This window comes from Miscanthus floridulus, chromosome 5 (genome assembly GCF_019320115.1).
Source record: "Miscanthus floridulus cultivar M001 chromosome 5, ASM1932011v1, whole genome shotgun sequence".
In the NCBI taxonomy this organism is placed as follows: Eukaryota; Viridiplantae; Streptophyta; class Magnoliopsida; order Poales; family Poaceae; genus Miscanthus; species Miscanthus floridulus.
The window spans coordinates 60,436,987-60,463,391 of NC_089584.1; the positions used below are offsets into that span (position 1 = coordinate 60,436,987).

Genomic DNA, 26,405 nt, shown 5'->3' on the forward strand with positions numbered 1-26,405 from the left:
GGTATCAGTGATTACTTGAACTGTTTGGTTGGGCATGGTAACGCTATTTGATTGGTGGTCAACCTTTTTGTTTCAGACTATCCAAATTAGCACTGATCTTTTTCTAGAGAAAGAACTATCAAAGAGTCTCACAAGATAGTTGTAAAAGATCCATCAAGTAGTTTATTGATCCAGGGAAGGATGAGTTGAATCAGCACAGGAAATTTGATATATCAAAGCAGATCTAAGCATTGCAGGAAGCATGACCACTCAAAAAGGAGTTGTCATCTCGTTCCATTTAAACGCTTTCCTGTTTGTCCTAGTCCTATCATTTCAGAACTTACATCATAGCTACGATGTAAAAGAATAGCATGCACGCTCAACAAATGATAGGCTGAAACACAAGCAAGCAGAAGCTGAGATGACATCCAATGAAAACCCAGGTTCACTTATCAAGAAATCGGAGCACATACATTGACCGAATGCAAACACAGGTTATAATGGCTTCTACACCAACGTATGAAATGTAATTGCATCTTCAGCTAACATCTGAGCGGAAAAAGGGCTTACTGAATAAGAGCTATATGCCTAGTAATATTAGTCACCTTTGAGCATATCACTAATAAGCTGCTGTAACAGTCACCTTCGAGCATATCACCCTGTAGCAGGCAATTCTTTTGGAGCAGCATCTGAATTTGCATCCTTATGAAACAGTAACCTAGCTTCTGTGGTTAACGAAATTGCTAGTTTGATAACTCTGCTTACAATCTAGAACTATAAAGCTGATGCGTCGAACATGACCTCCAAAGTAACTCGATCTATGAGGCACTCCAGAAAAAAAAAATCGCTGGCTTTTGTAGTTGTAGCTATGTCAACCTCATCTGCATAGAAAAGGTAGCAGAGGTTTAATCACCAAGTAGACAATTGTACTTTCCTGAAGAACATTCATAAAAAAAGGCAAGAAGCATAGGGGTCATGTATATCTTGTATGCACAACATGCACAACTGCCTAAGAGAGAAAACGATGTCACACTACTCTGTACAAATTATTACTAAAAACAAATATAAATCTTGCCCATTAGCTTGTAAAGGAAGAGTTATCCAAGTACGATTCACAAACAGGAACACAAAGGCACACCCCGTCCCCACTTTGCTTTTTCCACAAATTCTTTTTCATATTATATTTTTGCCTATATGCAGTTCTCTAAAGTATGAAGAAGCTCTTATATTTGTTTCTCAAATAGAAAAGGGTGGTTTAGTGTTGTAAGAGATGTCCAATAGTACTCCCTCTCCATTACAAATTATAATATGTTCTGGTTTTCTAGATACATTACTTTAACTATATATCTAGACATAATGTGTATCTAAGTGCATAACAAAATCTATGTATCTAGAAAAGCCTAAATGTCTTATAACTTGGAATGGAGGGAGTAGTATTTATGTAGTTAAACAATTGAAAATCTTTTACTCATACAAATCACATTACCAGAATTTTTTTGTGTGATAAGGACACTGCCAGCAAATTGATTAAAACATGCATTGTACACACTGTCATGTATCACCCAACCAAGACAGTGCTCTGTTTCAATGAGCTAGACCTTATGCATCCATCAATGAAGGAATGGATTGAATACAACAGCCATGCAAAACACATGTGTGGAAATTTTCTTTCAAGCATGTATGCATTTTTTCAGATGGTACAAAAGACAATGCCACATGTTATTGTTCATTGGAATCAACAAATAGTTCCGCAACGATCCTACCAAACCTGTCCAAGGAAGGTTGAAATCAAACAGACTATAGAATTAGCTACCCTACTAATTAAAATTGTGCAATGATATCATAATCTCTGACAAGATCCAATTGTCAGATTCTGATAAGCGAGAATTGTCCGACCATGTTAATCTATGGGTCTTTCCAGCTAAGGACGATAACCAAGCCTCCCTTCTATGTGATCGGTGCTATTTTGTTGTGCATGTAATATGGTAATGTCCTTACTTATGCAATGATAAAACTAACGAACAATAAAATGAACACGGTAACCATACAGAACACTAATAATCTTACATTGCAAAATTATACCAGCATTTATCCATGTAGTTCAGTTTCAACAAAATACCAAGTGCACATTTACAATGGCATAATATGATCAATCCAGTTCATCATCATCAACAAACTAAAGCTTCACAATCACACATGAGAACGAAAGAAGGATACAAACCACCAAAGTAAGCACTATTAGTGATTTGATTTGCTGTATTAAATGATGGCTATCTCAGGAGTGCCTGACAGATCAATTGATCCAGCACGAAGCACAAATCAAACACGTTACACAACTAGCCTGCATATAAAATTCCTTGTGCAACTATGTTGAACGATCCAATTCCAATCCACCCTGCCCTTTGGAAACGCAAATTTGAGCGACCGCATTCATTCATTTGATCCGAGGATGAGACGAGTATAAGTATATAACCGTGTAAGTTTACTTACGATGAACCCGAAGATGCCTCCTCACCAATGTCGGCCATGGCCAGCTCCTCCTTCACGAGGCGCCGCACCTTGGTGTCCAGGAACACGCGGAGCAATCGGAACTGAAGCCTCTCCGTCGCAGATAGCGCCTTGTCCTGCAGCGCAGCGACCAGCCCCTTGTCCACAGCGCTGCTGGCCACGCGCATGACCAAGGACCTATCCTCGGGGTAGCCGAGCGCGTGCACGCCGCCCAGCGTCGCCGCGACCACGAGCTCGCGGACGAGCTCCCTCGTCTCGTGGGACTCCCATCCCGGGTGCTGGCTGGAGCCCGGGACGAGGCGGTGGTAGGCGGCTCTCCACGCCGCAGACTCGTCGTCACGCCCGCTGAGGAAGCAGAGGTTATACGCGAGGGCGCGGGGACCGGGGGTCGAAAGGCGCGTCGCGGGCCGCCTCCGCGTAGAGCCGCAACGCGTCGTCGGCTCGACCGTCGCGCGTGGCGAGGAGCGCGAGGAGGAGGCGGAGGTCCGCGGCCGCGGTGGGGTCGCCGCCATGGCCGATCTCCACGTCAACGCGCGCGAGGTCGAGCTCGGCGCGGGCGCGGACGTCGCGGAGGTGCGCACCGGAGAGCGGGTGCGCGCGGAGCAGGGCGGACTGGAGGCCGTTTGCGGACTCCAAGAGCATGAGCTTCACGGACGGGAGGAAGGGAGAGATCTCCCTGGGAGGCGTCCACTTGGACACGGCATGCAGGGACCCCGCCCCCGCGGCGGCGAGGCCGAAGGCAGCGGCGCGGAGGAGGACGCGGCCAGCCATGGGCGGAGGGCGGAGCTAATCAGCGGATGGAGGGAGAACTGGAGAAGGCGGTGCTCAGACTTCGTGTTGCGACTTGGTTAGTTGCTGATGATGCAACAGGTCACAGGTGGGGTGCCCGCAAGTGGCTGGGTCTACGGGATTTTAAGGACTCGTTTGGCTGGTGCCTGCGGCCTGCCAGACAGCTGGCGAGGAGCGGTCATCAGCCCGTTCGTTGGCCTTATCGTAACCGATCGTAAATTTTTAATTGGAATAGTATTATTCTCTCATACAAATTAGATAGTAGTATTTTTTTACGAACCAACAACGATACGAACCAGTCAATCGAACAAGCTGCATGCCCAGCAACCCAGGTCAATGAAATCCAAGTATCCAACACTAGAAGTCTCTTCCCTAAATTTAGTCCCTGCCACATCATCTACAGTAAGCATGTTTAACACTATTTGAAGTATTAAACATAGACTAATTATATATATTAAGACTACTTTACGAGACGAATCTATTAAGCCTAATTAGTCCATAATTTGATAATATGGTGCTACAGTAACACATGCTAATGATGGATTAATTAGATTTAATAGATTCATCTCATGAATTAGTTCCAGCTTCTATAATTAATTTTATTATTAATATTCAAACACCTGATATGATAATAGATATGATATCTCTTAAACTTTAGCCTCTGGATCAAACACGCCATAGGTGAGACAACTTTTTTTCAAGTGAGACCTGCTCGCTATCCGTAGGTCAATCGACTGCCGCGCGCCGGCTCTCCCTCTCGTGTGCTTGATTTCCTTCTCCGCATCCGCCTTTGTTCCACGTGCCTCCTTCCTCCTTCCTCCTTCCTCTGCTCTCCTTTCCCTTCTCCGTCTGGATACATCGCCGCCGTTGTTACTAGTTGTTCGTTTTGTGTTCTCTAGGTGGATGCTTTGATGTCGTGGCTTGATTCCTTCTGTAGACAGCCTTTGATGTATTTTGCAGGATCATGCTAGTATGGTTTTGGGGTTATGGGTCCTACTCCAAATTGGTTGCCAGGCTTGGTGGCTTGTAACCTGTATTATTTGAGCTCTCTCGTAGCGACACGTCATGTAATTCTATTCCTCTTTAATGAAAAACTTGTCAAGACATGCTCATGAAAAAAAACATAGTATGGGCAGCAGTAGGTGAGAAACAATAGCTTAAAATGGGTCGAGACTATTTTCAAAGATGAAGGGCCAAAATTGTGCTGTTGAAAATCGTTTTTGTATTACTGCACATAGAGTACTAAGATCATATATACCCATCCATTCCAAATTATACATTGTTTTTTCTTTTCTAAGTACATAGTTTTCGCTTGCACTAGATATACGCTATTTATATATATAGGAAAATTACTCCCTACGTTTCAAATTCTATGTCGCTTTGACATTTCTAGATTTATATTTTTTTACTATGTATTTAGACATAGTGTATATCTATGTGTATTAAAAAAACTATGTATCTAGAAAACCCAAAATGACTTACAATTTAGAATAGAGAGTATGTATCTAGAAAACCCAAACAACCTATAATTTGGAACCAGAGAGAGTAATCATGAGAAGAACAATTTCACAGCACATCTAAGCACGCAAATGTAAATCGATCAAATTCATACAGCTTTATTAACATTGCTACTTGCTGCTCGGTTGCCAAGCCAGAACAGTAAGCAGTACTTTCGTATCAGTCTATGGAATATGTTGGCAGTGCCAAGATAAAAGTGAAATCTGGACATCATGCAATTGGTTGAGGATCACTGTATCAACACTTCCAAAACAGCTAATGATGAGCACTTCACTGAAATATTCTGTCTTAACCAAGGAATCTTCGGACAGTCACCTAATCTGAATGGAGTTCTGAAGACAATTCGCCTACAAGAACAAAAATATTCTGTTGAGGACTAAACATCTTTAAACAAAGATATAAAATATACAGAAGAAAAACCATATAACTGAAATGGAACCTGATAACAAGAGAACTTTTAGGTAGAGGCTTGCATGCTTAGGCATGTTCATTACGCATCTACAGATCGAATTTGGCTTGAAAAACAAATACAGGAATAGCATCAAGAATCAATTCTAATGTTCATGTGCGTTACATTCAATATGTGTGACATGATTTATTGTGGCATCGATGTTCTAATAGTAGAATGAAATAGATGTCTAAACACTAATTTCAAGGTAGTCTGCACTCCGCATTGCAAATTTGACCATTGAGGCTGATATGTATTCTTATCAATGGGAACGAGCGAGTCTGCTCGTTTGGTCAGCATCGCGAGCCGCGAGCTCGGCCACCTGGGTTTGATCCCGGAGCCCAGCGTATTTCTGCTAAAAAATTAGTGGGAATGGGGAAGCTCCCCGGTTAAAAAAAATGGATTCTTATCAATTCTTCAGACAATTGAACCGGAAAGTGCACATATGGTGCACCATTAAACTTCTGAAACAAAACCAGTTAGAATTTTGAAGCAAAAATTGACATCTACTTATTAAGCAAAGTGACTTTCACTAATGCATTACGATATATCTTTTGAACTTAAACAAAACATATTTCATTACCAACAGTCCAACACCGTAGCAGTTATTAGAGACATAGTACTGTAGCCATTCCCTGAACCTCAATTATACGGAGTTATGGTTTCATTCCATCTATTGCAAGCGAAACACGATTGTTCTATGTGTAGCAGAGTGCATTTAACACAAGTTTCTTGAATTCATCTCTTAATGCAACTACTCCGGTGTTGAATTGTCCACCAAAACAGTAGCAGACTCCACTGTCTACTCAACTAAAATTATTGTTGTTGCAAAAAAAGCCACACATACAAGGTGTCAGGATTTTCATGGATGATTAAGAAGATGCCACTGCAATAGTGAAACTATATAGAGTAGCTTTGTCGAAATGCTTGAAATCTCTTATTAATACTACAAACTTGTTCAACAGTTAAATGGAGACAGTATCAACATATTCGTTTCTATTAGATCGACATTGCTTCAAACAAGCACAACGATTATGGCATGGAATTTGAATAATCGAATAAGCAATACAAGTAGCTGACTCCACGGAAAATAGTGAGAAGCTAAGATTGGTCGCATCCAGTAATATGACACGAACGTATCCAAGTGAAATTTATGCAGTATCTCACCTAGCTTAGTTTGGGGTGGCGTCCTGAGGTCCCTCCATCGGTGCAAGTCCATCATCTCTGTGCAGCTTCTTCGCCACGACGCCCCGCAAGAATGCCATCAACGCTAACACCTGCAGCCTCTCCGGCAGATAGCCGTGCGTGAAAATGGACCACATCGACATCTCGAGCAGCCCGAGCGTGGTGACCAACACCAGCTCCTCCGAGCCCGCCACGGCGCGCGGCGCGGAACCGATCGTGGCGACATGGACGGCCAGCACGAACGGAGTCTTTTGCTCGAGGCGGGAGAGGTCGGGCACGGCGGAATCGTGCAGCCACTGGGCCCCCTCCTCGTGGCGGCCCAGCACGCGGCAGAACGCGGCAGCGAACAGGCGCAAGGTGGTGTCGCCCGGGCGCTCCGCGGCGAGGCGGACGATGGCGTCGCGCGCGTCCTCGAGGCGGCCTTCACGCGCATCGAGGAAGGCCATGTTAGCCCGGGCCGATGCCGCCTGCTCCGCCGTCGAGTGGCCATCCGACTCGGCGGACAGGATCTGTGCGGTGAAGAATTCGCGGCCGTGGCGGAGCGTCTTGGGGTAGATAGGCGGACAGCGCAGTGCGCCCGCGAGGAGCGCCTGGGTGGCGTCGACGAGGAAGGAGGCCGGTGTAAGCATCGCGTTGAGCTCGAGGAGAGCCGGGTGCGCGCGGACGAGGGCGAGGTGGCCGGTGACAGCGGCGGGGCCTACGGGCGCCGACGGAGAAGTGGAGGGCGAAGCCGAGAGTGGGATGGGCGACGATAGGTTCCACGAGAATGCAGAGGACAGGCCCCCGGCCGCTGCAGCGGTGAGGGCGGCGCCGCGGAAGAAGCGCGACATGGCCGGAGCGAGAGGAGGCGAGGAGGTTGGTGGGAGTTGTCGCTTTGTGCGCTCGCGGTTTTGGCTTCTGCGGAGTGGGGCCTGAGCAGAGTGGATGTGGGGCAGGGTGAACTTGTGTGCGGCTGCGCATGCCAATTGCCCAACTGGGCGGTTGCCCGGCGGGCAGCGGGCCAGCGGCTGAAGCCGAGCTAACGGAACAAGGCTCCCAGACCAGGGATGAAACCGGGATACAACGGATAACAGTGATCATGTCGTTACGTGCTATATCCTATATTTTTTTAATCGGATCTTAGAACCAGATACAAATAGTTGAGATATTGATATCTATCTCATTACATATCAGAAATCTTATTTTTGAGAATTCAGATTCAGGTACGCTCGAATATTGAATGTCTAGATTCAGATACAGACTATTCAAATAATGTTTTGACCGTTTCAGAATAGACGGATATCGAAAAATATTCATCTAATCCTGTTTTCATCCGTACTCATAGGTCTAGAGCAGGAGGATTTGTACAAAGCATAGGCTCTGATGGATAGTCAGCCTGTTCGGGAGGCCGTAAACGATCGTGGATTATTTACTGCTGACTGGTTTGGTATGAGAGAAAAACATTATTTTCGGCTAGAAATTTACGATCATTTACGAGCAAGCGAACAGGCTGAGTGCTCGCTGAAGTAGCAGCACTCACCAAACACAAAATCAAGCAGTGTAGCCTTGGCTATAGAAGTGCAACCGGGCAGGAGCTATTTATGTAGCACTTGAGCTTTTCACGCTCTTCTAATACCTGATTTTTTTTCTTCACCGTCTCCTCCTCCTCTTGATGCTCCGCCATTGCCCACCGCCTAGCGTGTGCGCGTGGTAGGTCTCGCCGGAGCTCCTGCCGCTGTGGCCCCTTTCGCCCCCTCCCCCCGCTGCCGTCATGGCTATGGGCGCTTCACCCTGACCTGGCCTGGCTGCCTCCATCGCCGTCGGAACCCTAACGCCATCCTCCCTCCATCCCTGCTACCGCCTAGCCGGCCTGCCTCCCCCGAACCTCTTTCTAAACTCGTCGGAGTTGGGAAAGAAGAGGAGGAAAAGGCCGGAGATGGAGAAGAATGAGAAGGAGAGGAATCAAGTGTTAAGACGAGAGGAACACTCGAGTGTCGTTTAGCATTATGGCAGTTTGTGCTGTCTACTAGGCTACAACGCCGCCTTTATATAGCAAAAATAGCATGCAGTTGTTTGTATGTGTTGAGGTGAGGCGAATGCATGGTCCCATTTTTATCCGTTAGAAGTAAGTGGATCAACTAATGGACCGATCCGAACCTACACCACTTGTTTATGAAAAGAGTTATCCATCTGTTCCAAATTATAAGTCACTTTGATTTTTTTGGTACATCCATTTTGATATGCATCTATATGTAATATATATCTAGATACATAGCAAAATGTATGTACCAAAAAGTCAAAGCGACTTATAATTTGGAATGAAGGGAGTATATATCTAGTTCATTTTGACTTTTCAGATACAAATTTAGCATAAAGGTAGTAATTGTCAGAAAACGAAGAGTAACGTTTTTACGGCATTTCCAAGCATATAAATGTAAATCCATCAATTCGTGCAGCTTTAACATTGCTATTCGCACCCTAGTTAACAAACCAGCGAAGGGATTAGTGCATTACTTTTGTATCAGTCTATGGAATATGTTGCCAGTGCCATGATAAAAGTGAAATTTGGACATTATGCAATTGGTTGAGGATCTCTGTACAACACTTTCAAAACAGCTAATGAATATTGATCGCCACTTCACTTTAATATCCGTCTTAACCAAGGAATCTTCAGACATGGTCACCTAATTCTGAATGGAGTTCTGAAGACAATTCACCTGCAAAATATTCTGTTGTCAGGACTAAACATCTTTAAAGGACACAGATCTCATACAGAAGAAAAAACATTTGACTGAAATTAAAACTGCTCACAAGAGAACTTTTAGGTAAAGGTTTGCATGTTTTGGCATGTTCATTACACATCTACAGAACCTGGATTGAAAACCAAATACAGAAATAATAAATAGCATGAGTTTTCAAGAACCAATTCTAATGTACATGTGTGTTACATTCAACATGTGTGATACTGTGGCATCAATGTTGTAATAGTAAAACGAAATAGATGGCCAAACACAAAGGTAGTCGGCACTCTACATTGTAAATTTGAAATTTCGGGCTTATTTGGATTCTTATCAATTCTTGAGACACCTGAACAGGAAAATCTGTTGATGTGCCATTAAAGTTTTTAAACAACATCAGTAAGGTAAAATTATGAAACAAACATTGACATCGATTAAGAAAAGTGACTTTCACTAATGCATTAAGATATATCTTTTCGAATTAAACAAAAGCTTTTTCATGACCAACACCTACCAATTATTAGATGCATATATAGTGCTGTGTCCATGACTCCATTTCCACCTCAATTATACAGAGTCATACATGATTTCATTCATTTTATTACATGGGAAACAAGATTGTTCCTATGTGTAGCAGAGTGCATTTAACACAAGTATCTTGAATTCATCTCCTAATTCAACTACTCCAGTGTTGAATTGCCCACCAAAATAGGAAGCAGACTTCCAATAGTTGTTGCAAAAAAGCCACACATACAAGGTGTCATGGTTTTCATTGATGATTAAAAAGATGCCACTGTAATGGTAAAACTAGGCAGAGTAGCTTTGTCGAAATGCTTGAAATCTCTTATTAATACTCAAACATGTTCATCACTTAAATGGAGACAGGATCAACATATTAGGCTCTATTAGATCGATATTTCCTCAAACTAGCATAATGATCACGGCATGAAATTTGAATAACTGAATAAGCCATACAAGTAGCTAGCAGACTCCACAGAAAAAATGTGAGAAACTACCAGTGGTTGCATCAATAATATGACATGAACGAATCGAAGTATCCAATTGAAACGTTTTAGTATCTCACCTAGCTAGTTAAGGGTGGCCTCCTAAGATCCCTGCATCGGTGCTGGTCCATCATCTCTGCGCAGCTTCCTCGCTACGACGCCCCGCAAGAATGCCATCATCGCTAACACCTGGAGCCTCTCCGGCAGATCACCGTGCGTGAAAATGGACCACATCGACATCTCGAGCAGCCCGAGCGTGGTGACCAAGGCCAGCTCCTCCGAGCCCGCCACGGCGCGCGGTGCGGAGCCGACAGTGGCGACAAGGACGGCCTGCACGAACTGGATCTTGTGCTCGAGGCGGGAGAGGTCAGGCACGGCGGAATCGTGCAGCCATTGGGCCCCCTCCTCGTGGCGGCCTAGCACGCGGCAGAGCGCGGCGGCGAAGAGGCGCAAGGTGGTGTCGCTTGGGCGCTCCGCGGCGAGGCGCACGATGGCGTCGCGGGCGTCGTCGAGGCGTCCTTCACGGGCATCGAGGAGGGCCATGTTGGTCCGGGCCAAGGCTGCCTGCTCCACCGCCGCGTGGCCCTCAGACTCTGCGGACAGGATCTGTGCGGTGAGGTATTCGCGGCCCTGGCGGAGCGTCTCGGGGTAGATAGGCGGGCACCGCAGTGCGCCCGCCAGGAACGCCTGGGTGGCGTCGACGAGGAAGGAGGCCGGTGTAAGCATGGCGTCGAGCTCGCGGAGACTCGGGTGCGCGCGGACGAGGGCTGCGTGACCGGAGACCGCGACGGGGCCGATGGGCGTCGACAGAGAAGAGGAGGGCGAAGCCGAGAGTGGGAGGGGCGAAGAGAGGCTCTGCAAGAATGCAGAGGACAGGCCCGCAACCGCTGCGGCGGCGGTGAGGGCGGCGCCGCGGAAGAAGCGCGACATGGCCGGAGCAAGCGGAGGCCAAGACGTGGTTGGTCTGAACCCTGGAGTCGTCTCGGCTTCGGCTTGTGCTGCCGATCGGGACGGTGCTGTCGTGCTGAGCGGAGGCCGGGAGCCGGGGACGGAGACGGAGACGGAGACGACGGAGGCCTTGGCGGATTTGCGACGGAGGCTGTTATGGTGGCTGACGTCTGAAGCAATGCGAGTCGGCAGAAGATGCGCGTGGCAGTTATCTTTTTTATACGGAAAGCGTGGGCAGTTCATGGAATTGGAGAGTCAGATGGGCCGGCCAAATGGGCTAGCCGGAGCCCCATCATGATACTTCTGGTCCGTCAGGGTCATATACCAACTTAAACATTTGCTGTTGAGTAAAATACACCGGAGGTCCATTAACTTTCGTTGGGTGTCATCTAGGTCCATTAACTTTAAAACTGCATTTTTGGGTCCATTAACTTTCGTTGGGTGTCATCTAGGTCCATCAACTTTGTAACTGTATTTTTAGGTCCATGAACTTTTAAAATTGTTCACTGTAGGTCCATGCCATTTATTTAACCTTAAATCCAACGTATGCATGCATGCATGTTGGCTTCGGCCTCCGATCGTTGCGGTCGCGGCCTCCGCCACCCACACCGGTGCACGTCGCCCGCCACGTCGGCGAGCGCCATGGTACTCAGGGCGCCGGTGCCCATGACGTCGTAGGGGATGGTCAGCACGTTGCCAAAGTAGGCGCTCAAGGCACCGTCACGGGGGAGGAGAGTGCGCCCGTCGACCACCACGCCCATGTAGCACGACTGCTGCTGGCGCCGCGAGGCCGCTGCAGCCTTGGCGTAGAGCCGCCACAGGTGTGCCGTGAACGCCCCGTCGAGGCCTGCAGCGCCGCGACGTCGGCAGCGGACACGCGGTAGATGCGGTTGGCGGCGGCTGTGTCTGGCAAGGCTGGCGCGCGGCTCACGGGGACGAAGAGGCGCCGATCCGCGAGGTTGCTGGCGGTGCACACTACGTAAAAAATGATTTTTTAGCAACGGTTCGATTTTTTTGTAGGAGCGGCTAGTGATGGAGCCGCCCCTATAGTGACGTATTCGGGTACCCAGACATCAGCCGCCCCTACAAATAGAATAGCAGGGGCGGCTGGTGATACGAGCCGCCCCTACAAGGGACGACTCAATCACCAGCCGCCCCTGGAGTTGCTATTTGTAGGGGTGGCTGGTGATTGAACCGTCCCTACAAATGCCCCCGTATATATAGCTTTGATTTGTAGGGGCGGCTCAATCACCAGCCGCCCCTATAAATGACCAACATAGCACCTTCTTCCTCCTCGGATCACTCACTGCAACCCGTGAAAGAAAGGTGGAGAGGCCTTAGGCACCTCCCAAAAATTGCTCTACTAAGGGAGAAGGTTTTTGTCTCAAATTCTTTGGTGGAGAGGTTGTAGAAGGTAAGAAAATACTATTCCACACTTTTTTTGAAGTTTTAATGGTTGGTTAGTGAGTAATTAGAGTTTTATTTTTCTCTCTCTTCTATGGTGCTTGAGCTACTTATGAAGTAAATTAGACCCAAGTTTTAAATGTACTAGGGTACATTAGGAAGGGGAACAAGATCATACCCTTATTTGGTCCATGTTTCTTGATTTTAGTGAACAATTAGTTAGTTTTATGGATTTTTCATGTGCATGTGGATCTAGATCTAGGATTTGATTTTTTTATTAATTTCGTTTTTATAAATTTATGTTTGATGAAATTAGACTAGGGTTTATATGAAAGATATTGGATAAAGTATAATTGTTGCTAATTATTGTCTTTGAAATTGTTTATTGTAATCAATAAATATATATTTTAATTATTTATAGATAAATGGGCCATTAATTAATTTTCCTCTACCATGGTGTGTTTGTATGCTTCATGTAATTATATTAGATTTATATTCATATATATCTGAAGTATATACAATTATTCTTAAGTAATTATTAATTTGTTTCATTTTTATATATATCTGAATAAGTAGTCCTTTAATATTTATTTTGTTGTTGTTGTAAAAGATAGAGTACAAGAACTCTTGGATGTATGGTTCGTTAAGGTTCAAAGCAGGTTTCCGTGAAGAGGTGGATAAATTTATTGAAGCCGCAAAGAAGCATGCAACGACATTGAAAAAGAATAAGGATACAATTATTTGCCCATGTAAAGATTGCAAGAACCGTATGGCATGGACAGATATGACTATCATCAGATCACATTTGATTATGCGAGGATTTGTTGAGGACTACACAGTGTGGATTCATCATGGTGAAATGATTATTATTAACAACAAGGATGAGGATGAATACGACGACGAAACCATAGAATCCCTGTCCCAATATTCAGCAGAGCTTGATGCACGAATGGATTTCGAGTTTGGCAATGAACAAGGTGGTGATACTAGTGGTTGGGATGGTAACGACGAAGGTAGTGCCAATAATAATGGTGGAGCATGTGTCGGGGATGAAGATGATTTGGAGGACATGATTCGAGCCCTTGGACCAGAGATTTTACTAAATAGCTCGAAAGGTCTAGAAAATTTGGAAATGGTGACAAAAGCATCGAAGGAGACTGTGTATGGTGTTGAAAAGGGCTGTCCGACACATTGGACATTGCTACATTTTGTGCTTGAGCTGCTCATCCTGAAGGCTAAGTACGGCTGGTTAGACTGTAGTTTCAATGATCTATTGCATCTCCTGTTATGAGTGCTGCCACAACCATAACTCAGTTCTCGCCAACACATACCAAGCGAAGAAGGTCATAAGTCCATTGACAATGGGGGTTGAAAAAATCCATACATGTCCCAACCACTGTATACTTTTTCGTGGAAAAACATTCAAGTCACTAGATAAATGTCCCTGGTGTGGGGCCAGCCGATACAAGAATAATGATCTTTACGGTGGGAATGAAGCCTCCACGGGGGAAAAGAGGAATAAGAAGGGTACAAAAAAAATGGTACAAGAATCTCAGCCCCAGAGGACACTCTATTAGGCAACGATATAAAGTAGAGAAGAATTCCTGCCTTGGTAATGTGGTACCTGCCAGTGACCGACCATTTGAGACGTATCTTCCTAAACCCTAAAGAAGCCGCACTCATGACATGGTGGGATGATGAGCGCAAGGTGGATGATGATAAGATTGCACATCCGGCTAATTGTAGTTAGTGGCAAAGGTTTGATGAGAAGCACAAAGAATTCAGCGATGACCCAAGGAATATACAGTTTGGCTTGAGCACCGATGGAATGAATCCCTTCAATGAGAGGATGAGTGACCACAGCACATAGCCAGTGATCTTGACCATGTACAATATCCCAACATAGTTGTGTCAGAAGAGAAAGTATCTTCTCCTCACTATTCTTATTTCTAGCCCTAAACAACCAGGCATTGATATAGACGTGTTCCTCGAGCCATTGATGCAAGAAATGGAGATGCTATAGAGGCATGGGGAGCAGATGTATGATGTGTTCCGAAAGGAGGACTTCATATATAGAGCAATAATATTTGTTACTACTAATGATTACCCCACGCTATTTGCTTTGTCTCGATAGATCAAAGGGAAAACAAGATGCTTGGTTTGCTTGGATGGTACTACATGGGTATACCTGGATGCATCTAAGAAGATAGTTTACCTAAGAAACCGACGCTTCTTAAAGACAAGTCACAAGTACTGTAGCAAATTGTTCTTTAGATTTTATGACAATGCCCCGGAGATTGAACCCCCTTCGGAGAGACGTCATAACGGAGAACACGTGTACAGAATGGTGAAAAACATACGCGTCGTCTATGGAAAGAAGAATCCGGATGGGACAAATAGAGATAGAAGCACACCTCCTATCGAAGGCGTACCTTTCAAGAAATAATCGATCTTCTTTCAGTATCTGCCTTATTAGCCAGACTTGGAGGTCCCCCATGCCATTGATGCTATGCACGTGCAGAAGAATGTCTTTGAGAGTCTCATTGCTACCTTGATGAACACAGGCAAGTCAAAGGATAGTCTGAAAGCATGGAAAGACATGGTGCAGCTAAACATGATGCCACAGCTTCACCCAGTACCTGAGGCTAATGGAAAATACACTCTGGCTGCGGCGTGCTTTAACCTAACACTAGACGAGAAGAGAGCTATATGCACTTTCCTGAGGGGGATCAAAGTCCCGACTAGGTTTTTAGCAAATGTGAAGAAGCTAGTGTCGATGAAGGACTTGTCAATAACACACTACAAGGTTCACGATTACCATATGATACTGATAGTGTTTCTACCTATTGCAATCAGGGCTATAAAGCCAGAGTTCTTGAAAATGGCCATCACCCGCATGTGCTACTTCTTTTCGAAGATCTCAGAGAAGACGATTGGCAAGCAAGAGCTGAGTGACCTACATGAATTTGTGGTGGAGACACAAAACCAACTGGAGATGTGTTTACCTCTTGCTTTTTTATATAATGCCACATCTCATGATTCACATGGTTCATCAAATACAGGCGCTAGGCCCTTGCTACTTGCATGAAATGTGATCCTACGAGTGGTTCATGTTGGTTCTAAGTCGATACGTACATAATCGAGCATACCCAGAGGGCTCCATGATAGAGGGTTATAGTACTAAAGAAGTCGTCGAGTGCTGTCAAGAGTACCTAAAAGTACAGAAAGGGATTGGTAAACCCAATTCTTGTCACAAGGGTAGGCAGGTTGGGAAGGGCACCAGTGGTAGAAAAGTGTTCATCGACCATGATTATAAAGAGGTGAGTCGGACGCATTACAGTGTCTTGCAGAGTACACAACTAATGCAACCGTACATTGATGAACACTTGGCTATCATTATGGCAGAGAGAAATGGTCGTTCGGATGATTGGGTCATGAAACAACACAAGCAACGACTAACTACATGGTTGAAGGACCAAAACATACCGCTTGGAGAAACCATAGACTCTATTACCATCAGTAGGTTGGCGGAGGGGCCATCAAGACAAGTGGCATCTTAGAATGCTTATGACATCAATGGTTATACGTACTATACCCACGTAAAGGATAGTAAATATGTAAACCAAAACAGCGGCGTTCGAATAGAGGCTCTCGATGGATTAGGGCGAAAGATCCAATACTTCAGCATCATTGAAGAGATATGGGAACTTGACTATGAAAGGGATATAACGGTGGCCCTGTTTCGATGTCGCTGGATCAAACAACACCAACTGAACGAGATCAGATTGAGAGTTGTTGGATCAAACAACACCAATTGAACGAGATGACCCTTGGGTGCTCACTTCACATGTCGCACAAGTTTTCTATATGTCTGACCCACAAAGTAATCTCCCTCCAAAGAAGAAGACAAAGCATGTGGTTGCCTCCGGGAAACAACACATTATTGGAGTTGATGGCGTGGACGATGTTGAAGCTTACAATAACTACGATGAGATGCCGCTATTCACAGACTTTCCTAAGAAGATCAGTGTTGTGGAAAAAAACCTCCCTAAGGACATAATACCATGGGAACGAAAAGGTGTCAAGGAGAAAGTCGTTATAGCGGGTTAGCTAGTTGTTGAACATGGAGTGTTTGTGTAAGTGTGTATTTGTAAGACTTCATTTATGTATGCGTGTGAGACTATATATTTATGTACGTGTGTAAGACTACATATTTTTGTATGTGTGTGAGACTACATTTCATGCATATGTGTGAGACTATCCTTTGCAACATCCAGATGACTCTATTTGAACATCCACTCTATTACTACTAAAACTTTATGAAATCACTTAACACTTTATGAAATGAAGAAATGGCCAAAATAAAAGTAGGAGATCTTGATGAGTTATACAACTTTTATATTCATCACCTTTACAACTGAAATCATTTAGTATTTGAAAATCAGGTTTGAAGCTGTCATTTTCTAAAATTTAAAATTTAAATTATTCAAAATTGGTGACAAAGATAGATGACTAGACTAAAATGATAGAGCATGATTTTAGAAAATTTTAGGGAAAAAACCATCACATTTGGAGTTAGTATGAGGGAGAAAAACTAATTACAAGTTTTAGCCGCAGATTAAAAAGAGAAATCACACTTGTTCATCATTGATCATCATGAACAGTTGTGATTTTTCTTTTTAATCTCTGGGTAAAATTTGTAACTAGTCTTTCTCCCTCATACTAACTCCAAATGTGATGATTTTTTTTCCTAAAATTTTCTAAAATCTTGCCCTATCAAGTTAGTGTGTTGATTTGGTCATTCTTTTCATTTGACAAAGTTTGAGCACTTCAATTTTTCAAATTTAAAAAAAATGACAAGTTCGAACGAGATTTTCAACCATTAAATGATTCAGCTGAAAAAGTGATGAATACCAAAGTTGTATAACTCAACAAGATCTACAACTTTTATTTTGATCATTTTTTCATCTGACAAAGTGATAGTAAACATTGTTCATAATTCAACATGTTTCTCGTATAGTTCATGAAACTATGAGTCATATGTGAATTTATGAACAATGTTTACTAATACTTTATCACATGAAGAAGTGACCAAAATAAAAGTTATAGATAGTGAGGAGTTCAACAACTTTTATGTTCACGACTTTTATTATTGAAATTATTTAAGGTTTCAAAATCTTGTTTGAAGTTGCCATTTAGTGAAATTTAAAATTTCAACTATTTAAATTTGGTCAAATGAAAATATGATCAAAATAAAGTTGTACATATTGATGAGTTCTACAACTTTGGTATTCATGAGTTTTTAATCTGAAATCATTTACTCTTTCAAAATATTGTTTCAAGTTGAAATTGTTTGAATTTCAAAATTTGAATCGTTCAAACAAAGTCACATGATAAGAAGACCAAAATAAAAGTTGTACATGTTCATGAGTTATACAACTTTTATGTTTACAACATTTTCATTTTATTTCATTTAATGTCATAAAATTGTAGTCGAAGTTTTAAAATTCAAATTTTTAATTTTTAATTTTTTGTTTTTTTATATTGTTTTGACTATAATTGTTTATATATATATTTATTCATATATAGAATAATACAAAATATTATATTTGCGCATATACATATTTTTTATATTACTTTGTGTTTTTATGATATAAAAAATATAGAATTTATGATTTAAAAAAATAGAAAATATTTGTAGGGGCGGTTGGATCAGGAACCGCCCCTACAAATGCATTTGTAGGGGCGGCTGGATCAGGAACCGCCCCTACAAATGCATTTGTAGGGGCGGCTGGATCAGGAACCGCCCCTACAAATAGTCCCGAGTATAAATAGGAGGGCACACGGGAGTCATCTAGTCTGGGCGCTGTCTTCTTCCTCCGACGCCGTCAGGCTGCCCCACGCACCTAGGGTTTCCGCCGCCGGCCACGCCGTCGGTCCCGCGCCCGCGTCCGCCCACACCTGGCCCCTGGCGTCTCGCACCCGGCCCCCGGCGCCCGCCCTCGCGCGTCGACGACGCAGGCTCCCAGTGCCCCACGCCCGGCCCCTGGTGTCCCCCCCGCATGCCGACGACGTAGGCTCCTGGCGCCCCTGCCCCCGCACACCAATGACACAGGTTCCGGCGCCCGGCCTCCCGCGCCACCCCTGGGCCCCGCGCGCCACACGGGTGAGCTCAACCCCGCCTGCCACAAGCCGCGCAGGTGAGCCCTCGCGCATCGCCGCCGTCTTCTGCAGGTAAGCCCAACCCCTTCTTTTAGCTACCGATTTCACGGGTTTTATTACTAGGGTTTGGCATGGCTTGCTTGTGTTGGTTGCCCCCTGTGATAATTTTGGAGAAGGCCATCATGAAGATAATACAACTTTCGTGCTCTGGGCATCCTCACTGCTTTCTTTCAGTTTGTTGTGCTGTCTATGATAATATTATCCACTGTACTACTTTTGGTTGTTAGATTAGCATGCCTCACTTACATTGAGCTATATTTCGTTAGGGCATATATATTGAATACGATTATTGAGACTCTCATTTGCTTCAGGGTACTTCAACTATGTCCAATATGTAGCATGTATAGGGTCTGATTACTGAAGCTCCATGCCCTTTGTGATCTACCCCTTGTGTTTGTGTAGATTGTATTGCATGGCTGTTTTGAGCAGAGTAGCCAGTCAGCCACCATTGTTTTATTCTTTCCTTGACTTTTCACAATCCATGTGTTTTAGCAAGGAAAAAGACACATAGCCACTAATCCAATCAACTCCTGTTGCTGATCCACCACCATTTAGACTGGACAGTGGGAATTAAACTTGTAGATGTTACTATATTTTTATAAAAAAACTTGATCGAAGTTATAAAATTTGAATATAGGAAAATTCTAAAGTAAATTATAATTAGAATAAAGGGAATGAAAACTAATTGTGTGGACCTGAAAATGTGATATATATATATATATATATATGTGGACATTCCTACTACTCTATCACTATGTTTTCCCCAAGTGGAGGAGAAGAGAGTGACAAAATTGATATTAAATATTTAGGTCGTGTTAGTTTACAAATTTAATTGCTAAATCTTTGCTTTTCATAAGGAAAGGTCATGTATAGTGCATCTCCCTATATAAGTGTTTCTCTGTTTTTTATAGGGGTTCTCTATTTTCTGAGGACGTTAAATGGTAGGGTCTAGATGTTTTTATTTATTATATTTTCCAACTCATGAGTATCACTAGCAGATTATGTAGTCTCATAAAGCTTAACCATAGTGGTCACTTTTTAGCAATTGGAGGAGCTATTAGGATTTGATGATGCCAAGAAAAGTATTGCAAGGATTTGATATGGCTATTTTATTATCACTAGTCCACCAAACCCTACTCGTATGAGGGCTAGAATCTTAGAAGATATTAATATTAGAAGTTCATAAATAAAATTTTGATCCTCATCTAACTAAAAATGCTATCTTTGATCTCTCTTTGTTTGTTTTCTAATATAATATATTGTAATCTCTGTCCGACTGAGACAGACTTTGGTTACCACTCAATATGTTTTTCATCCATATTTATAGTCTTTCCACTTTGCATAGCACACTCATGCCTTTAATATGTGTTTAGTTGATAAATTAGTTTCAGTTATGTGAGCTCTTATCGCAGCCTATGTACTGTAACTGTATGAATCTAAATTTTGGCTTTCCAATTTTGATCTTATTAGTTGTTGCAGTGTTTTCCTAGATTATGTTATCAGTTTTGCATGTAACTGTGTGTTGCATGTGTATGCACTACTTTGACACTGATCTATAATCTATAACTACACAAGTGCATCTTCTCTTCTATATCAGGGCTTAAATCAAAGCCTCTGGACACTGATCTCGTGCTACCTCGCTTGCAACCTACTGCTGCCCTTATTCAGACTTCATTATCTAAACTACACGGCCAGCATCTCCTTTCCACAGGCTGCACTACTCCTGCGGCTTGCACCAAACTGCAACGCTGAGCCTCCCATGTTCGCACTGTAATTTACACGACCGGCGAACTATCTACATTCACTCACGCCCAGTACTGCTTGCAAGTGACTACCCCTCACCTCTAAACGAGCATGCTAATTCTATGCTCCTCTCTAACTAATCAGCCACCTTATCAATGTTTCATCAACATGTGTGAACTGCATCACTACTAAGCACCATCTACGCACACATCTCATAATCTAGTTTCTGATCTGTCGGCTCTGCCCATACTTAGCACGTAACTGTGTGTTGCATGTGTATGCACTACTTTGACTTTGGATCTTCCATTGTCTATGTTATCAGTTTTGCCATTCCTTCATTTTATTCCGTCCTCCGCCACTACTGCCACTAGCCGCAAGTTGCCTCTATTCTGATCTAGGACCCATAAGAGATTATGTTCAGTTCAATCTATAGCTATCAATTTGCTAATACCAGTTTGACTTAATAAACTGCAAATAGAAACATCAAATCTGAATTAAGTCTTCCCTATACTACTGTAGGGGCGGCTGGTCATACGAATGGAACAGCAGGGGCAGCTGGTGATACACCAGCCGCCCCTGCTCTGCCCTCTTCCCTATACTACTAAGTGGCTCCTGCTATACTACTATCCTACTACTCCTCTACTACTCTCAACTGCACTACAAAGTGGCTCTGCTCGTGTACTACTCCTGCTATACTACTGTTCTACTACTACTCAACTACTCTCTACTCTACTACTACTGTACTACTCTCTACTCTACTACTACTCTACTGCTATACTATTGTCCTACTACTGTCCTAGACTACTCTACTAAACTACTACTACTCTACTTGCTACTGCTAGCTACTCCTACTACTACTAGCTGGCTGCTACTCTACTCTCTTCCCTAGCTGCTAGCTACTACTCTACTCACTTCCCTATACTACTAAGTGGCTGCTACTAAGTGGCTCACTTCTACTACTCTATCTACAACTACTACTATATCTAAGTGGCTGCTGCTCTTAACTACTAGCTGCTACACTGCTGGCTGCTACTTCTATACTACTGTCCTACTACTACTACTACTACTACTACTACTACTACTACTACTACTACTACTACTACTACTACTACTACTACTACTACTACTACTACTACTACTACTACTACTACTACTACTACTACTTACTACTACTACTACTACTACTACTACTACTACTACTACTACTACTACTACTACTACTACTACTACTACTACTACTACTACTACTCTACTACTACTACTACTACTACTACTACTACTACTACTGCTACTACTGCTACTACTGCTACTACTGCTACTACTGCTACTACTGCTACTACTGCTACTACTGCTACTACTGCTACTACTGCTCCTGCTGCTGCTGCTGCTGCTGCTGCTGCTGCTGCTGCTGCTGCTGCTGCTACTGCTGCTGCTACTGCTACTGCTACTGCTACTGCTACTGGTACTGCTACTGGTACTGCTCCTGCTACTGCTGCTGCTGTTGCTGCTGCTGCTGCTGCTGCTACTGCTACTGCTACTGCTACTGCTACTGCTACTGCTACTGGTACTGCTACTGGTACTGCTACTGGTACTGCTACTGGTACTGCTACTGGTACTGCTACTGGTACTGCTACTGCTACTGCTACTGCTGCTGCTACTGCTGCTGTATCTAAATTGGCAAGATGATCGAATGGGTCCTCCGGCTTTCCTATCCTCTATGTTTGGGAAGCAGCTGCTGCTTTTTTACACATTTTCCTCTCTATGTTTGTTAAGTAGCCGTTGCTTTTTTTTTTGCCAAATCTCCCCTCTCCTCTCCTCTACTTTGTTTTGCCGATGATGAAATTGTCTAAGTCCATACATTATATGGAATATGAGCTGATGGTCAAGAACTTGTGAGGAACTTGGCATCATTAGCAACCGCCCCTACATTACCTTCTCCTCTCTTCTCTGTTATGATGCCTTGATGCTCCAAGTTCAAGATCAGATGATGATTGACATGTTTCTGAGGCCTCTACTACTGCTACTACTCATTTTTTGATATATTATTGTTTTATAGGACTACTTTGGTTTATAGACCTTTTTGACTTCTTATACGTTTTTGCGTACCTAGAGCACACTTTCTTGCATCTATTAGAACAAAGTGCAAAATAATGCCGTGGACACCAGATAGTACAGCCCAATGCCTCGAGCATGATGAGCACCCAACCCTTGAGGAGCAAGCACTAGAGGACCAGCTTACTTAGGAGCAGTTTGATAACAAGGTAGAAAAGGATTTAGAAGTGATGCTTACTCAAGAGCAGTGTGACGAGGAGGAAGGCCCCAAAGGAGAGGCTACTGAAGGCGAAGAAGAAGAGGATGATGATGATGATGACTCAGAAGAGGGATATGAAAGTCCAAGGATCCTTTCCCACATGAAGCCAGAAGGAGGCCAACGGAGGAAGATTTGGACAAGGATTTTGACCCAAACGAGGAGGTAGGGAAAAAGCCTTAGCTTGTAAATTTTGCTAAAGCTTTGGCCGTGTTTCCTCTGCTAACACTTTGACCTATCATATATACAGGTCCCTCCTAAAACTTGGAAAAGATGACATCGATGTCCATGACATCTCGCTGGACAAGACGGAGTAGAGGCAACAACCATAGAGACGGATCACGATGCCTCTACTCCACAACCTCAAGACACAACCTACTCCACTACCAAGCCTAAGAGGAAACGAGGGGATAGAAAAGAAAATCTATATCCAGATAAGGCATGCTATGTGATAATGGAGGTCGGGCCAGCAGTGGAGATCCTTGAGCCAAAGGAATTAAGAGGACGATTCCGTAATGCGATCGGGGCCCTAGTAAGAGATAAATTGAACCCAGCAATCCCTAACTGAAAGAGGTACCAGAGAACAAAAAGAATGAACTATAGGATAGGCAGCTGAAGCTCAATTTTAGATTTCCAAAGGGTAAGCACAAACTGGTAAAAAATGCTTTCAGGATGATGGAAGAGTCATTCTGACGTTGGAGGTCGAAGCTCAACATGAAGTATATCCAAAAGGGGTTAACTCCCTTCAATGAGTTCGACAAAATAACTCCTAGTCAATGGGAGGAGCTCGTGGCTCAGAAGACTTCACCGGAGGCATTGGAGCTCAGTGCCCGTAACACCGAGTTGGCAAAGAGGAACAAACACCACCATCATTTAGGCCCCGGTGGCTACTATGCCAAGGAAGAGCAGTTTAGGAAGATGGACGAAGAGGCCGCAGCTGCTGGGAATATCGATGTGACGAATTTGAAGGTACGCTCAAGGAATTGGATATATGCGAGGAGTATAGAATCATCCGGCGGTAATCTTAAGTTTGATAAGCCAAAGACCCAAGAGGCAGTATCAAAGATATTGAAATATGCTGAAGACAAGGAGAAGGGCTAATTCAATCCTTCCAGAGAGAGGGACGAGCTTAGCCTTGGCTTGGGAAACAAGGAGCACACAGACCGCACCAGGGGGCTAGGGAAAAGGATGACCTGGAAGCAAGGATTCGAAGAGGATAGGCACATGTACAAGAAACATGGCAGAGACCGAGAGACTAGTCTTGAGCTCCAAGTGAAGGCTCTAGTTGCAAAGGCACTAAAGGAGCAAGGACTATCTTTGGAGCCACAGATATTAGTGACGCCGCTGGGAGAATTGACATTAGTTGGTAGCCCTCCAAAAGTTCCTAGCAGCCGAGGTTCCACTGCAGCCACAACCCCCGTCGATTGCATACGGGAACCAACTAGTTGCACCTTGGTGTTTCTCAGCGGTCGGCAGAACACTGTGATGGAGGTGGCAATGGGTGTGGCACATCCTCCTGGTGGCTTACACCACAATAATAAGATATCGTCGGACTACACTAGGGTCGAGGTGCATACAGTGAAGCTCGAGTTCATGCAGTGGCAGATAGACTACGCAACTCCCGAGGGGCTGGTGTTACTCGGAGACGTTATGGGACAGTTCATCCTCTAGCACAAATGGGACATTATATTGACTACTTCTTTGCCGCCTCCCCCTCTCCTAAATTTGGAGCAAGTTGTTGAGGTCGGGGAGATATTTTCACCATCTCATGACCCCCACATTCCTGAGATGCCACATTCTTCCCCGCCTCCTAGCGAGCATGTGCCAGATGAGATGCCACAACCTTCTCTAGCTCGTACCGAGCAAGTGCATTATGAGATACTACCGTCTTCTCAACAAGCACAGCCGATATATGAACAACGAGTGCCTCCTAAAGAAGGTGATGCACAAGAAGATGAGGACGTGCCTGAATGGGAACTTCGAAAGAAGCATCCAATCACCATAAGGACAGTTTATGTTCTGATCGAAGACGTCTCGTCGGTGTCCAAGTGGTTTTCCCATGACCAGTTCAAGCCTAAGAACCAAGTTAAAAAAGTCCCATCATGGGGTTCTGAGGAGGCCGTCACTAGCAAACTCCACCAAATTGCAAAGTAGTATCCAAATATTAATGCCATCAAATGGTCAAAGGATTGCCCAAAAATATATGAAAGAGGCAAGCCCTTCCTACCAAACCGAGACATCCAACGCCTACCACTTGGAATGAGAAGGATCCATGATTGGTACTTGCGGGTTCTCCCAACGAGCATAGATCTCATTTGGAAGTCCAGCCGGGAAAATTGTCTTTGACTTCAATGACATGCAAACATACTTTCACCTGGGAGAAATGGAGATGAATCTAATTCGCACATGGTGCTTGTAAGTCCTTGTCCTCCCGATATTATATGAATGTAATCTTTGAATTTTGTTGTAACTAACCCACGCCATGATTTGTAGAATGCAAGTGCACACTGTCAAACAAATGCCAAGTGTGAAAGCCGGGTATGTAGACCCTCAAGCTATAGCCCAAATAAATTTTAATTACCCTAAATGGTGGACACTGAATGCCAAAGAGCTAGCTACTGCAAAGACTCTTTGGGAGAGAGAGCTCATCCGTATGGCAAAACTAAGGGAAGAGTCCCTTAAGGTTACGGCATACATTGCCCTAGCTTTCAAAAATCTCCAAGTGGCTCCTGCTATACTACTATCCTACTACTCCTCTACTACTCTCAACTGCACTACAAAGTGGCTATGCTCGTGTACTACTCCTGCTATACTACTATTCTACTACTACTCAACTACTCTCTACTCTACTACTACTGTACTACTCTCTACTCTACTACTACTCTACTGCTATACTATTGTCCTACTACTGTCCTAGACTACTCTACTGAACTACTACTACTCTACTTGCTACTGCTAGCTACTCCTACTACTACTAGCTGGCTGCTACTCTACTCTCTTCCCTAGCTACTTGCTGCTACTCTACTCACTTCCCTATACTACTAAGTGGCTGCTACTAAGTGGCTCACTTCTACTACTCTATCTACAACTACTACTATATCTAAGTGGCTGCTGCTCTTAACTACTAGCTGCTACACTGCTGGCTGCTACTTCTATACTATTGTCCTACATGATGATCGAATGGGTCCTCCGGCTTTCCTATCCTCTATGTTTGGGAAGCAGCTGCTGCTTTTTTACACATTTTCCTCTCTATGCTTGTTAAGTAGCTGTTGCTTTTTTTTGCCAAATCTCCCCTCTCCTCTCCTCTACTTTATTTTGCCGATGATGAAATTGTCTAAGTCCATACATTATATGGAATATGAGCTGATGGTCAAGAACTTGTGAGGAACTTGGCATCATTAGCAACCGCCCCTACATTACCTTCTCCTCTCTTCTCTGTTATGATGCCTTGATGCTCCAAGTTCAAGATCAGATGATGATTGACATGTTTCTGAGGCCTCTACTACTGCTACTGCTCATTTTTTAATATATTATTGTTTTATAGGACTACTTTGGTTTATAGACCTTTTTGACTTCTTATACGTTTTCGCGTACCTAGAGCACACTTTCTTGCATCTATTAGAACAAAGTGC

General features: G+C 43.9%; 2 protein-coding genes and 1 pseudogene across 2 annotated transcripts; all 3 read right to left on the minus strand.

Annotated features, from left to right (window-relative positions):
• Positions 1-415: 415 nt before the first annotated feature.
• On the minus strand, positions 416-3,352 carry LOC136452230 (uncharacterized; annotated as a pseudogene).
• A 1,520-nt stretch (positions 3,353-4,872) lies between these two features.
• Positions 4,873-7,316, minus strand: LOC136452231 (uncharacterized). The gene is made up of 2 exons (XM_066452855.1): positions 6,410-7,316; positions 4,873-5,141 (listed from the first exon to the last, which is right to left on the minus strand). Exon 1 carries the CDS (start codon positions 7,255-7,257, stop codon positions 6,415-6,417), a length of 843 nt encoding a protein of 280 aa, XP_066308952.1. The 5' UTR covers positions 7,258-7,316; the 3' UTR covers positions 4,873-5,141; positions 6,410-6,414.
• Positions 7,317-8,971: 1,655 nt separating this feature from the next.
• LOC136452232 (uncharacterized) lies at positions 8,972-11,244 on the minus strand. Its single transcript, XM_066452856.1, has 2 exons — positions 10,229-11,244; positions 8,972-9,123 (listed from the first exon to the last, which is right to left on the minus strand). The coding sequence occupies exon 1, from the start codon at positions 11,076-11,078 to the stop codon at positions 10,251-10,253; it is 828 nt and encodes a 275-aa protein (XP_066308953.1). The 5' UTR covers positions 11,079-11,244; the 3' UTR covers positions 8,972-9,123; positions 10,229-10,250.
• Positions 11,245-26,405: the final 15,161 nt, after the last annotated feature.